The following is a 13,686-nucleotide window of genomic DNA, read 5'->3' as shown; positions in this document are numbered from 1 at the left end:
AAATAGTCCACGCCTATTATTATCGCTTTTATTAAATAGCTTTAAAATAAGTTTATAAGCAATTTCCGCCAGTGTTTTAATTCAATTAATTAAATTTGTTTCAGATATATCATGGAGGTCGCTAACAATACGACATATAACCAGATAAATGGAACTCTGCTATCAGATGAAGAAATATATAGATCCCTGAAACTGAACCAATTCACAGTCATTGGAATTTATGTGATCGTATTCATAACAGCTTTGGCGGCAAATCTAGTGCTCATTATAATAGTAGTCAAGGATCGATATATGCAAAAGTAAGTACGTACGTGTAGAGCTCCCTCATGTTGAAGTACAATTGCAAGAACTGAAGAGCAAGAGCCCTTTAACCCCACTCAAATTAAACCTAACTTAAGTGCTTAAAGTGCGAAATATGTTTAGCCATTTGTGATTTTAACTTAGTTGCGATTTCTAAAAGAAGACGTGCAGAAACTTGATGCGACGACAAAAGCATGTTTCTTAAAGCTACGGTTTCCTAAGAAAACAGCGCCGTCATATAGCGGCCACTAGATAATTAGACAATAAAAAAAAGATTATACGTAATAATTAATTATACGTAACATTTAATTATACGTGAGGTTTACCAGTTCTAGAGCATATTTAATTTTACTGTGCTTGTCAGTCTGTTTGTCCTGGTATTTATTGTGAAAAACGGCTGGAAACTTTTCATTTAATAAGCAAGTTGATGTGCTGTTAATATTGTTGTTTTACGAAGGTAACTGCCGCATACCAAAGAACATTTCCTAATCGTATTATTCCATGTCGCTAAATATTTGCCAATGTTGAACGAAAAGCTCGAGAAACGAATTTTCTTTGCCGGGCAGTGTTGGAGGTCACGATTAGGCCCAAAGTGAGCATAACCATAGCAAAACAAGCGCTCGGAGCATAACATCGTGTTTGAGGCAGTATTGAAAATGAACCTGAAATCGGTACCCGAAAAATGTCCTGGCAATTTAATATACTTCCGACCACGGTAAGATGATTTGCACGAAGTAACTTACTGTATCTAAATCATTTTCAAAAAGTTCAGGAGCTAAAACCTTGAGCCTAGGATGACTTTTGGTAATTTTCTCCTGGATCAGAATATCGATTTTTAGAAGACCATTTTCATCATTTCACTTTTCACGCATGCACCTTGTTTACACGGAGAGAAATTACAAATCTACATAATAGTCATGAATATTCGAATCAAAATTCACACGCCACAATAACCCATCATTACCAAAGAGGGTTTAAAATACACGCGTGGGCAGGTATTGTTGGGCGCTGTTTAGTTGATCTAGTTATTATGACCAAAACACTTGAGATTTGCCTTTGAAGTTTTACTAAATTAACAATAACAATTTCCAAATCGATGGATATGTCGTGGAAATAACTGCTTTCAGCACTGACCCCGCAACCACCAGATTTAGTCCCTATTAAATGTTTTAATTCCTTCATTAACTTATTTTTTTTCACCAACCAAATGTTATTCGGCGAATATCGCAAACTAAATCATTTTCATGTTGCTTTTCAGCTCATTCCCACATAGTTGTTTACTCCACCATTCCTTGCATTAACATGGATATCCCAATTCGTAACATGCATTAAGGTTAACAGTTTGTATTCCGATCCTGTACTCTGTTTACTGAAGCGCATTAACAACGATAAAGGACGGAAGAGCAGAAGAACTTAGCCACCTGATGCATGTTTCGTTTAGAAGTCGATTTAAAGTACTTTCGGTAATAGTGAATCACGTCAGCACTTTGCTCGAAGCCAATCACAAGATTCTTAACAACGTACATATAAAATTCGTGAATTTAATGGAAGTATTTTGTGATTACTTGCAATGTTTGCTAGAGCAAGAAGTAGTTCTCGAACTCGCTTATCGAGGTATTTTTGATATAGTCATTGTTTTCCAATTGTTACCCTGTATATAATTGGCAATTGCGTTACGTTAAGAAAATCCAATTGAGTCGCTTTTTAAGAAACACTTTTCTACAGCCCTGTAACGATTTTCCTCTGAGATGTTGAGGGCAGTCAAATTCCCTTATGCCGCTGCCCTTAATTTCTCATAGCCATGAGTACCTTGGTTCAGTATGAATCACCACACTGCACGTTCGAGTGATGCTTTCTCGCTTTAATAACGCAACACTGCCCTAATTTAATCGACCTCCTATCTCTTACGGTTACAACGATCCTCATGCTCGAGCCCCGAAACGGGCACCCCGTATAACGGACATAATCCAGTTACGAAAATGAAACTTCACTGAAGGGAATTACCAGTCGCGCTCAAATTTTCGTTCAGGTTATATCAGTAAAACTTTGACTGCTACTGGATTTCATTTTTCTTCTTTTTCGATGACTTTCATCACCAGCACGTTCCACGTGCCCATTTGAGGTGGCCAAAGGAAAACTGCGGAACTGACGAAAATAGAACGTCAATGAGCTATCGACCGGAAACATTCTGATTTTCTTTATCTTAAAAAACTTATTCTTTGTCTTAAAAATTCTGTTTTCAAAGCTTAACTACTGTGAAACACATGCAACATCCCGACTATGGGCGTTACGGCACTTCTTTGACTTAAAGATCCAGAGGCGTCGTGAGAGCAGTGGCGTTGTTCTCTCAGGTGTCAATTTACATATATTTCAGCATTTTGCTGACGTTGTAACGGTGTAGCTACTAAACGTACTTATACAGTTCGCTCGGTAGTTTTTTCACCATCGATACAATGGCCGAAAGATCGTCCGGTATAGTACGTTTAACGTTACAACTCATGTGAAAATATCGCTTTACAATATTTCCTGAAATCCTGATGACAAGTCAACAATTATTTTTGTTGTGCGATATCTATCAAAGATGACCCGAAAAAAGTACTGCAAACGAGATGTTTTAATTCAGCACTAAAGCATCCAAAAAAAAACGAGTACCTACATATGTAAGTTATTTGTTGCTAAATCCACTACATTCTCTATTTTCGTTTGATTTTGAAAGAATACTCGAAATACCGATAGAAACCGAACTGTAAAATCAATATATCGGTGACCCACGCGATATAAATTCGTGCAATTTAAGATTTAGATATTGGATATTTCAACCTTGAACTCACGACATGTGGCCTCTGGTAGATTTAACCCTCGCCATAAATCAAGATTGAGCAAATGCGTCTTCCTCCTCACAAACAAAGTGCCATCAACTTATTTGTTTTCGATTATTCCTGGTTCACCAAGCTACATTTTATTTTTATAAAAAGATCTCAATTTCTTAGATTTAGCACAGACGTAAATAATAAATGTTGACCTTTGAACCGTTGAAAGTCGGACTCGGTAAGCCTAACAACTGTTGCGTGATTTAATCGGTTTGGCACTAGAAGATTTTCCAAAGGCAATCCCAGTGATATATCATGGTCCAAAGTTAATCTCGGACATCGGTCAACACGCACAAACGCCACTTAGGTTAACTACCAATCGAGATCATAATATTTAACAAAATTCAGGTTAACTTAAGTAGCATGTTCCAATTACTTGCCTCAAATCAACCTTCGCTGAGGAAGGACATGACTCAAATCATTTCACAGTGATTGAGGCGAGGAGTTAAGTTTTTGAGTTGTTTCATATATTTAACACACTTGCAATTCGTACACTTTAGTCCGGTTAACTTTGGTTTCGTCGTCGGGATTTTCAGTCGAGTTCTTAGTAAAGGGTGCCTGTTATTCTCAGTTAATTTTAACCGAGAATAATGTGCAATTTCATCGTTCCAACAATTCTATTTGTGTGTGAAGCGTTATTTCCAAACAAAATAATAAGAAAAATGAACAAACCGCCTCAAACGTATAGAACATATTTGTAATTCTTTTGTAAACCTTGAGTAATGGAAAGATTGCATTTTTCATGAAATGTCGCATTCAGATTTTCTCGATTGGCACCTTAGGCGCAGCGGGCGAATTTTCAATTTTTGCTGCAATTAAATCTGTTGTTCGTTGAATATCAGAGGTTTCTTAAATTCAAAATTCTTTAAAAGTCAATATACAGATAAGTATTTAAAATTTTTTTTATACATTTTCTTTTTTAACATCTTGTGCAAAAGGGAGTTTTTAACTAGTTAATTGTCAATTATTCATTATCAAGAAAATAATGTTTATAATATTTTATTTATCGCGTACACTCCGTGACGTTATAAGAGTATGCAAGAACGCCGCTCGGAAGCGTATCCTTACAGCCTGTGAGTACCTGAATCTACGCAAGATCTGCTTGAAAAAAATGCATCACACACCAAGGAATTCAAGATATTAGACAAATTTGATACCTAAATAAAATTTCTCTTCTGCTTATAATGTCTCTCATAATTGGGAAGCGAAAGATTCTGGATAAGTTTGCCTAAATCAATTTTATACAAAAGCCTACTTAACCTTCTTCAACCTTTTAGCATCTAATATTAAACTAATTAACGAATTCCCGACATTCATAAAGCTAACTACCTTTGAAACTAGAAATTTTAAGTCGCAATGAGGTATTATTTGCATCTCTTTGAAACTGTTAGAAACCCATTTTGAGCTCATCTTAAAATTTATTACTGCGCTGCTAATTGAATTTATTTCAAGAAGTTAAAGGAGTGTTAACAATAATAATTAAACCAGATGAAAGTAATAGAGGTAATGAGATGCTTTAGATGTAAACGCAAGATACCTGCTCTAGGTCGAGAATGTTTGTGGTATACGTGATACCTGCACATAACCAAATACATGTAGTGCACACGACAAATAAGGACATGAGGATATTCCTGATAAATTGCTAATGCCAAAAAAGACAGTGAAACACGTCACAGTAGATTTTCTTGCGCTCCTTAGAGGCGCGCGAAACCCAACGAACGCGACCTAAATTTTTTTTTCCGCATGCGTTTCCGCACGTATTCTCTCGTGCGCCGGTGTCCACACTGATTGATAAAAGTAACGAACATATGCGTTTCTTTATTTCGTCCTAGAGCTGGTTGTGTACATGCTGTCCAGACAAACAATGCTTTTTTATTTTATTTTTATAAAAATCACATCGTCCAAAGACATCCATGATCTTTACGTTACATATAAAACCTGAATATTGGTCGGCGAACAAACGGCTCTCTTCCTCGAGCGAAGCCTTGAGCGAATGAATATCCCTTGATGTACCGCTAGTCGCCATGGCCGAAAGCAAACGCGTGTTTGTTCGCTTCGTCCGCGAGACTCTTATTGAATGTAGTGGGTTGGTATATTACAGTTTTGCAGCGTATTTTTCCTTGCCCTGGTTTGCATTAAAAAAATTGGTTTAATTACAGATTGGCTTGCGAACTGTAGAGAAAACGGCCTTAGAGGCCCTCCTTAGTTGATGAATCCAGGCCAAGTCTTTCCTGAGATGGAACATCATGAAAATGCCGAAATATTATTTTAACCCATTTTTTTGTTCGCAATTTATTTACAAAAAAAAAACAATTTTAAAATTGAGCTATTTTTAAACCCGTTCCACATTCGTTTCGTAAGCGTCCCATAAATTACTGTACAAACAAATGTATATACCTGTGTATACGGCATCTAGTTGCGAGCGTGTGCATATTTCTCCGTTCCGTTTACATACAGCCCTATCAATTGCATGGTATCAAATTGTGTGTAATGAGTACGGAATGGATATGGGATGAAAACGGGATGTTTAATGAAAATCAATCAACCTTTAGATATCTTCAATACGCTTCAACACACACTCGATTTGAGTTTGTGCGGTCACGGTGAAAAGTTGTAAGCATGCCCCTTATGCTTGATATGCATACAGCAAGTCCACGACACGCTATCCGAATTATGAATTTCTCTAAGCCCCGGGAGCACTCCGGAGTATGTCAATATTAACAAGGTGTCTATGGGTTCATGACGGGAACAGTAGCTATTTCTGGATATCCCATTTCACTTTTTTTCTCATTAGAAGGATGCATAACACTCTGAACCGTTTTAAAAAGGAGAAGTTTTTATTGCTCTCTAGGAAATCCATCCATTTTCCTTAATATATTCCGCAAGCGATCCTCATCTTTACAAAGCTCACTTTTCCCATTACTGCGAATAACAATCTTTTAAGAGCCCGGAGTGACACTCATATCACTACCATTACTTTCCATTTACCCTTCCTATAAGTAGGCAAAATTTCTATATTTGGGTAAGTTGTGCAATTAAGTCATGCGTTCATGAGGGTCCATTAAGGGTCAGAAACGTGATCATCTACCAGCTAAGTAACGTGACTTAAATACATATAAATGCAGGGTGGCTCGAGTTCCGAATTGCAATGGCCCGTTTTTAAATTCGAAGATAGATCAAAGTCAGCCACGTTCCCGCACTGGTGCGGATGCCAGATTTACTTATTCGGCCTAAATCTATTTACCATATACTGAGTGTTATAAAGTGCTGCTCAGAGGAGTTTAGAGCAAGACCTACATAAGGAAATACGAACAGTTCCTTTAAATATAGGTACAGTTTATTACTGAAATACATGGTGATGAAGCTCTAAAATTGAGCATATATGATGAGAATCATTTGATTCAAAGCTGTATCAAATTTGAATAAAATAAATAAGTGTTTTTTTTCGAAATTAAACGGAAGCAGTTAAAATAACCAATTTTTACAAATGTGTTTTCTATGATCATTATACTGCTTTCATATCCGTCTTTTTCGTCTGTTCTCGTGCAAGTAGCCATAATACATTCCGGTATCTTTTAATATCTTTTACCACTTGTGTATTAGCAGTATGCACCCATGTAAATATACAACTACCAAAACTAGGTCACCAAGTTCATAGAAACAAGATTAATTATCGATTCGTTACGGAAATTTGTAAATAGTACATTAAGTTACAAGTTTCATAAGAGAACATATTGGCGCATGAATCCAAGTTTGCAACACAAGGAAGGAAGCTACATGTTGCAGATAAGTAAGGGCACTAATGGCTTTGTGAAACGTGTATCCCACATTGTGTTTTTTTTGTTCAGTTTGAACAATTATAACTAAAAAACAATTAAATTTGACAGCATCTACTAACCTTAAGAAACAATAACCATGGCAGTATGATTATAGAGGTCATAATTCCACTGCTCGTAGTACAGTTAAGTAGTCATAACCGTCCCGAGTTAGACAAAAATATTGATTTCTAGACCATTTAAGTTACAGTAACGTAAAAATTTAGGCCGCATGACGCTATGGGCAGCAAGGACGCGTTTTAGTACGCGAGTCAGCATTTCGTTATGTGTGTATCATCCATTGGTGCTTCATTTCAGAGATAATAACGTTTTTTCGAAACAAAAAAAGTAGTTTTCAACAGCTCATAATTCGAAAAAACCTTAAAAAAAGTTTTTTCTAACTTGAATATTCGAAAAACGCTTAGTAAACTCATACATTCATACGGGGTGTTCTACTGCAAAAAAAGTAAATGTCTTATCTGAAGTTCTTTTATATCAAAATGAGTAATTTTTTAAGGAGCACTTCAGGATGTCGCGTTTTGACATTCATCACATAACTATTTCAGTTTTTTTATTACACACAGGGAAACATGAAAAAGGGAGTGTTCAGAGTATTCAGTAAATGACCCTGTGCATGGTAGGAAAATTCATGTCCATAATTCGCTAGTAAGTCTCTTAACTGACGATAATGCACTGAGAATGTTGAGTTTTGATAATTTAATAACCAATTTTTTGTAAACATTAAACGTCACTATCGCAATTTTCAATTCGCATGCTATATATGTATATGTTAGGACGATTTGGGCAGTAAAATGGAAGAGATTTATTATATCGAAATCACAGACATATTCATATGTACCTTGTTTTCAGTAATTATTAGTAATTAGGGAAACACATTAATTTTATCATTTTGGCCTCTCTTGTATGTGTTGGGTAACGGATTCGGTTTTGGAGAAATCATTTATCAACTATCACGATAAAATTGTTTCTACATCTATACTAGATTAATTTCGCACCTTCATTAGGGACATTTATCATTAGCATACAACATATACAATAGTAAATATTTTGTTGTGTTAACATCAAATAACGTTATAAGGATCAGTTAACGCAAAACGACATCAAGATAATCGAAGGCGACGGCAGCACGAGATTCGCTAAATAAATTGGAGAATTTCAGAAGATACGTCGGAAGAGGCAATGCAGAATCAAATTGTATGTAGATGCACTACAACGAAAAATAAATGATATTATGTTGCTTATCGATCCCTTAAAAATGTTATGAGTGTTTATTTGGCTTAGCATAACCCGAGAATTACATCAACAAAAAGACAAAGTCGGTTGTTTAAAATTGCCAACGTTTCACAGCTTTAGGATGACGGGGCAATAAAGCTGGGGAACGTTGAAAATATAAACAACTTTTTGTTGATTCAATTCCCAGGGTACACCAACCCAAACTAACTTTCATAAATAATACTGTTCAGCAGTAAATCGATTGATAAATATACATATTTGTGAGGGTGTTGCTAAGCTTAACGGCCTTAATGACCGACGTTCGTTAAAGATTCTTAATTACCGAAATTTCCAAAAGTTCGATCATTCGAATCGTAGATATGATAGCGGACTATTACCGCATGATGCCACTAAACCCCCTGGCAAATCCTATGCAATGCGCCAATTTAAATCACAACCCGAAATTCGATTTCGAAAAATAATTAATCAAAAATAGTTTATTTTTTATTTAGTTTATTTAATAGTATAGAGGTTCGTTATGATCGGGAAGCAATAAGGGAACTGTTTTACTGAGGTCTGTCTATTATTTAAGAATAATTCTATATTGATGTGTTTTTATTTGATGCCTACCACCATAGATCTAATTAAACGTTAATCTTTTGCCAAAAAGGTAAATATTAGGTCTAGCGAAAAGTTTTGTCCGATAATTTTGTTTCAAGTTTGAACAAGTATACTCATGCTCTTTTGAGCCATATAGGCTGTGTCTCTTTATAACTGTAATTAGTTATACACATGTGTCCGTCGATATTAACTACAGTAAAGAAGTCATAAGCAATGATGGAAATTATATCGTACAGTAAATACTGTTAAATATATTAAAAACTGCGTTATTTTCTTCCTCTTTGTAAACAGACAGAATTTTCCGGTAGACCTAATATTTTGAGCTCTTAAAAAGCTCTCTAATGGTGTATTTTGGAGAACAAAGCAAACGGAGGAAGAATAAACCCTAAACCTTGTGGGTAATGTTTAGTAAGTTAGGAACAATACTAGACAGTTAATTAAAAACAACTTAATTAAAATTGGCCAGGGCGCCAGGATATAAGAGTGGAAAATGACCTGTAATGAAGTAACTAATGGCAACGTTACATATATGACGGTAAATAAATTTTATTACAAGTTCCTGTAAATAAGTGCATCCATTATCTGAATGAAACAATAAATTTAAACGATATTTATGAAATTAATAATGGTGAAACCGATGGAGAATTCACAACAGGTGTTCTAGGAGAAGGGGCATCCATATCAAAGCAAGATCATCACACGGTAACCACTTTGAATATGTATTATACAGGAAAATCAATATACATTATGAAATCTCAAGGGGGAGTACTCACTCTTGGTGCCCCCCTTTGGAGTAGCTACTGGCTGAAACTGCACGGGAACAATCTAAGACAAATCTTCCAATTCAAGCGTGAAAATTGCCACATTCTCATGGGAAAGTAACTTGACCTATATTTTTATGCTATATACCGTCTAAAAAATCCAGTGCATTCTTTAGCAAGAAATAATAATTTACTTAATTATGTCCGTATAAGATGTTAGGCAACTCAAAGTAACCGAGCGAATGTTATTAATCAAATTAGAAACTGCGCTCGAAATGGAACACATTTTTTAAAACGAGGAAAACTGGAATACGATGGTGCTTAAGTTAATTGGCAAATACTCCAAGTTCACTAAATCAGTGCCAAGAAGAATTATGCACTTTTGATCAAATCCCTTTATTGCACAAGTTAAAAAAAAATCTCTGAAATGGGGTACTTAAGTCCAGCGGTATACCTCAACTTTGTTAACAAAGGATCGCCAAAAGAAAGGCATACAAATTATCAGCAAATAATCGAGATATTGGAGTTCATAAGGTAAAAGCACTTTTAAAATGAAATTAGAAAATTCACGTCCTTCATTCGTCTGAATGATTGCATTACATTCACATTACACAGTTTTCCTTTACAACTAAAACTGAGTTTCGATTTTAATGTTATTCTAAACACGGTGACGAAACGAAACCTCCGCAAGAGTGTTTTCGTCTGGGCCCTTGGTAAAGAGTGAACGCTGTTTTCAATTAGTTTAAAATAAACTGCAATTCCACCGTTCCAACAACCCCTACCCACTGGTACGAAATTATCCCGATACATTTCATCTCAGCAAAAACTTGCGAGTGCCCACATTAAACAGGATTCAACCAGAACTCCACCTGTTGCGGTCTCGTAAACTTTCATATAGAGTTACCGGAAATCTGCGGTTTTCGCTTAATGGCAGGATGTTGTAAAGTTCCTAAGTACTCTTATCAGTTTACTTTTGAAGATGATTAGCGCTGCCAAGCATAAAACTTCTTCATACTGTATTGAGAGGACTTCCATATGTTGCCTGGCATTTTAGACTATGTGGTCACTTCGGCGTCACCACGGTAGTTGGCGCTCACTCATATCATGTTAGGGGTATGGAATAGGAAAAGCTAAACCTTACTAAAAGTTATAAAAACACCCATAAAATGCCGTTCATTACATATTATAATAAAGTATAAGGAAGTTTGCCTCTGGAAGGTTAAATGAAAGTAATTTTAGGTCATTTTGCGTCAAAAGTCGGTATGGGAAAAAGTCTTCTTGACTTCGATTTCTTTGGCTTAAATCCGTTGGGTAAATATGCTGATAGGTTTAATTTTATTTGAATAAAAACAAGCAGACATTTTTCCTTTTGGGAAAATTCCGTGCATTCTACCTCAGCAGACGGATCAAACGATAAAGAAAAACTATAGGATGTTATTTTCCATGGGGCCAGATACCGTTTATAATCCCTAACTCTTTTGTAGAGCACTGCTGACCCTTTGTTTCCGAAAAATGGAATTCCACAAACAATTTAGAAATATTTTCCTCCTTTTCATTTTACTATATGACTGTCATCGTTTTAGAATTATTTGCAAAACAATCAGGCTGTGCATGCCATTTGTCTTTTGATATAAAATAAATTTCATATTGTTTATTGGCAGCCGGTTCAGAAAAGCTGAAAAATTATTTATTACAATAAAAGTTCATGTGACCATAACAGCCCTCGGGGTGTAATGATAGAATGGATCATACAAAGGTCCGAGTACAATTGCAGCAAAACACATAATAGACTAATAAATGAAATATCTGGCGACTACAGTATAATATCTATCGCTTTTGCTCTCCAAAAAGCCCCTTTTCGCAACTAGAATTTATATATTGTTAAGGCTCCTGAAAGACATATTGAAGACATAAAATCACAAGAGAAAATCTGTCAGTCCATTAAGCGATTAATAACGTTAATAGGAAGTTACATTCTACGAAGTCTCTGGCTATTTTGCTTCCCCCAACTTTTTTTTATAGTCTTCACTGACTATTTCATTTCAAAAATGTGAGATTTCCCTGGTTAATTTAAAGATTAATTTCCAACGTATAAGCATTCTGTACAGAGGGACAAATTTTTTTAAACCCGGCCAAAAATCTGATTAATAAATTTTTCCATACTTTTTCTGGCTGTGTTTTATACTAGTGCAGATATCTTAATGGTAAAAATAACCTATAGAGTTTTACTGCAAGTATTTGGGAGTCGGTGTGGTATGTGCTTTTTTTCAATTAACGGAATTGGAATTTGGAGTATCAGGTGCATACTTTATTTACTGTGATAGCTTTGTTAAATTATGTATTGCTCATTTTCTTCAGTATCATTTCTTCATCTTTGGGACAATTTCGTGATTCGGCGCTCATAAAAATTAGATTCTTTTTCGGAAAAAATTGACCCAAGTACGTTTTTACATCTTCATCACTTGCGAAGGCTTTTCCTTTAAGGGCATTTTGCGGTTATCGAAACAGATGATAATCCGATGGTACTAGGTCTGAGATATAGAGTAGATGTGGCAAAATATCACATCCAAGTTGCATAAAAAAAATTGGCAGATCTAAATGAAACTAGCAACAATTTAAAGTAGCTAAACTCACTCAATGAAAAAATGCGCAATGACTGTATGGACAACCCAATACTTCTTCCTCAAAAGCTAATTTAAAACGCAATATCTTATCTAGAAGCCACCATTAAAATATTTTCCACAAACATCCGCCTTCAATATTACACAATGCATAAAATTAATGCTATATACGTTATAGTGTATGTATTATAGTATATATATTACAATGTAGCATGGCTAAATTTAATAATGTGAATTTTATCTAAATAAAATATTAGTTAAATGAGCGGTCTCCCGGGTTTGTTTGTGGCATGCTCGGTCATTTTACACATAAATTACTAAAATATAACCCATGGCTGTAAAATATATTTGATAATCGCTGCATTACGTAGTTAGAATTAACTACTCTTCCAGTTAACCCATTTTGACGAAAGCTGAACAGGACTAACAGAAGAAAATGACAGAAAACACTGCAATAATATAGAATACCCTTCTTGTGTCGTTTAAATTTGATTTGAAAAAATCTCTTTATAATGAAACACATACAGACCTTGTAGAAACACTCTGTATTTGTAGATTAAACATACAAAATTGTTGGTTAATTTAAAAAAAGCTAAAAACTCAATGATCCGATGAGAAAAAAATGTTTTTAATGTTTTTCTGAATGTTCTAAGTGAACACCATAAACATTTAAAAAAATCGCCCCTACGAAAAAGATTTTAATTGGATACATATTCCTGATCTGTCTACCTGCTAGGTGATCGGCATGAGATAGCCACTTTAACCTAGAATCCAGATATACCTCAAGGAATTTGATCTGTTCCAGCTTCACAATGCCAATTCTCCTCACCATTGGGACACCTTATGAGGATCATATTATCAATAATTTCGACAGGGGATCAATATACCACCACGTGAAAAAATATAAAGTGGAATATTGCATGTAATATTTGTACATTATTCTGATTATGGTCCTGAGAGGACTTCCTTGAAGAGATATGGGGACACCTTAATACTTTAAACACCCTATCGGTGTCACATGTGCTAGTACACCTTTTTAAAAAAATAGGCTGTAAATTATGACTTTTAATATCTGCGTAGTAAAAGTATTAGTTTACTGCCAAGGCATTAAAAGTAATATACAACCTGTTTTACGTCACTGAAAGTTTCTGTTCTATATCTAAGGGATAAAACATTTCGGCCAGAAATTCTCAGTCTTGCCCCTCTGTGTGGGAGCTTGAAAAAGCGTGGATAGAAACTGAGCTGAATTAACTGGCTGTATAATATTTCATTAGCGTTTAAATCAACGTTTCTCATGTAGATAATATTTTAACAAACTACTAATTACGTTCGAATGGACCATGGATTTAAATTCGAATAGACTAACAATGCAAACTAATGTAGACACATAATATTCAGCACCCGAATCAATATCAGATATTTCGATGTGAAATTAATATTTCCAAGGGAGGTTTTTGAATATATT

General features: G+C 35.2%; 3 protein-coding genes across 3 annotated transcripts in view; 2 read left to right on the top strand and 1 right to left on the bottom strand.

The window, feature by feature from the left end:
* The window catches only part of LOC136419604 (uncharacterized), a 61,407-nt gene that overhangs the window by 24,594 nt on the left and 23,127 nt on the right, over positions 1-13,686 (bottom strand). The window lies entirely within an intron of this gene.
* Positions 1-13,686, top strand: part of LOC136419600 (orexin receptor type 2-like) — a 47,696-nt gene that overhangs the window by 16,026 nt on the left and 17,984 nt on the right. Inside the window, exon 2 of the mRNA XM_066406061.1 lies at positions 105-299. Coding sequence (XP_066262158.1) covers positions 112-299 — 188 coding nt within the window. The 5' untranslated portion in view covers positions 105-111. The remainder of the gene's footprint in view (positions 1-104; positions 300-13,686) is intronic.
* LOC136419603 (uncharacterized) overlaps positions 1-13,686 on the top strand; it is a 69,929-nt gene that overhangs the window by 51,357 nt on the left and 4,886 nt on the right. The window lies entirely within an intron of this gene.

The sequence above is a fragment of the Euwallacea similis genome, chromosome 3 (genome assembly GCF_039881205.1).
Source record: "Euwallacea similis isolate ESF13 chromosome 3, ESF131.1, whole genome shotgun sequence".
Lineage (NCBI taxonomy): Eukaryota > Metazoa > Arthropoda > Insecta > Coleoptera > Curculionidae > Euwallacea > Euwallacea similis.
The sequence above is the reverse complement of the archived record's forward strand: the minus strand, read 5'-3'. Positions and strand labels throughout refer to the sequence as shown.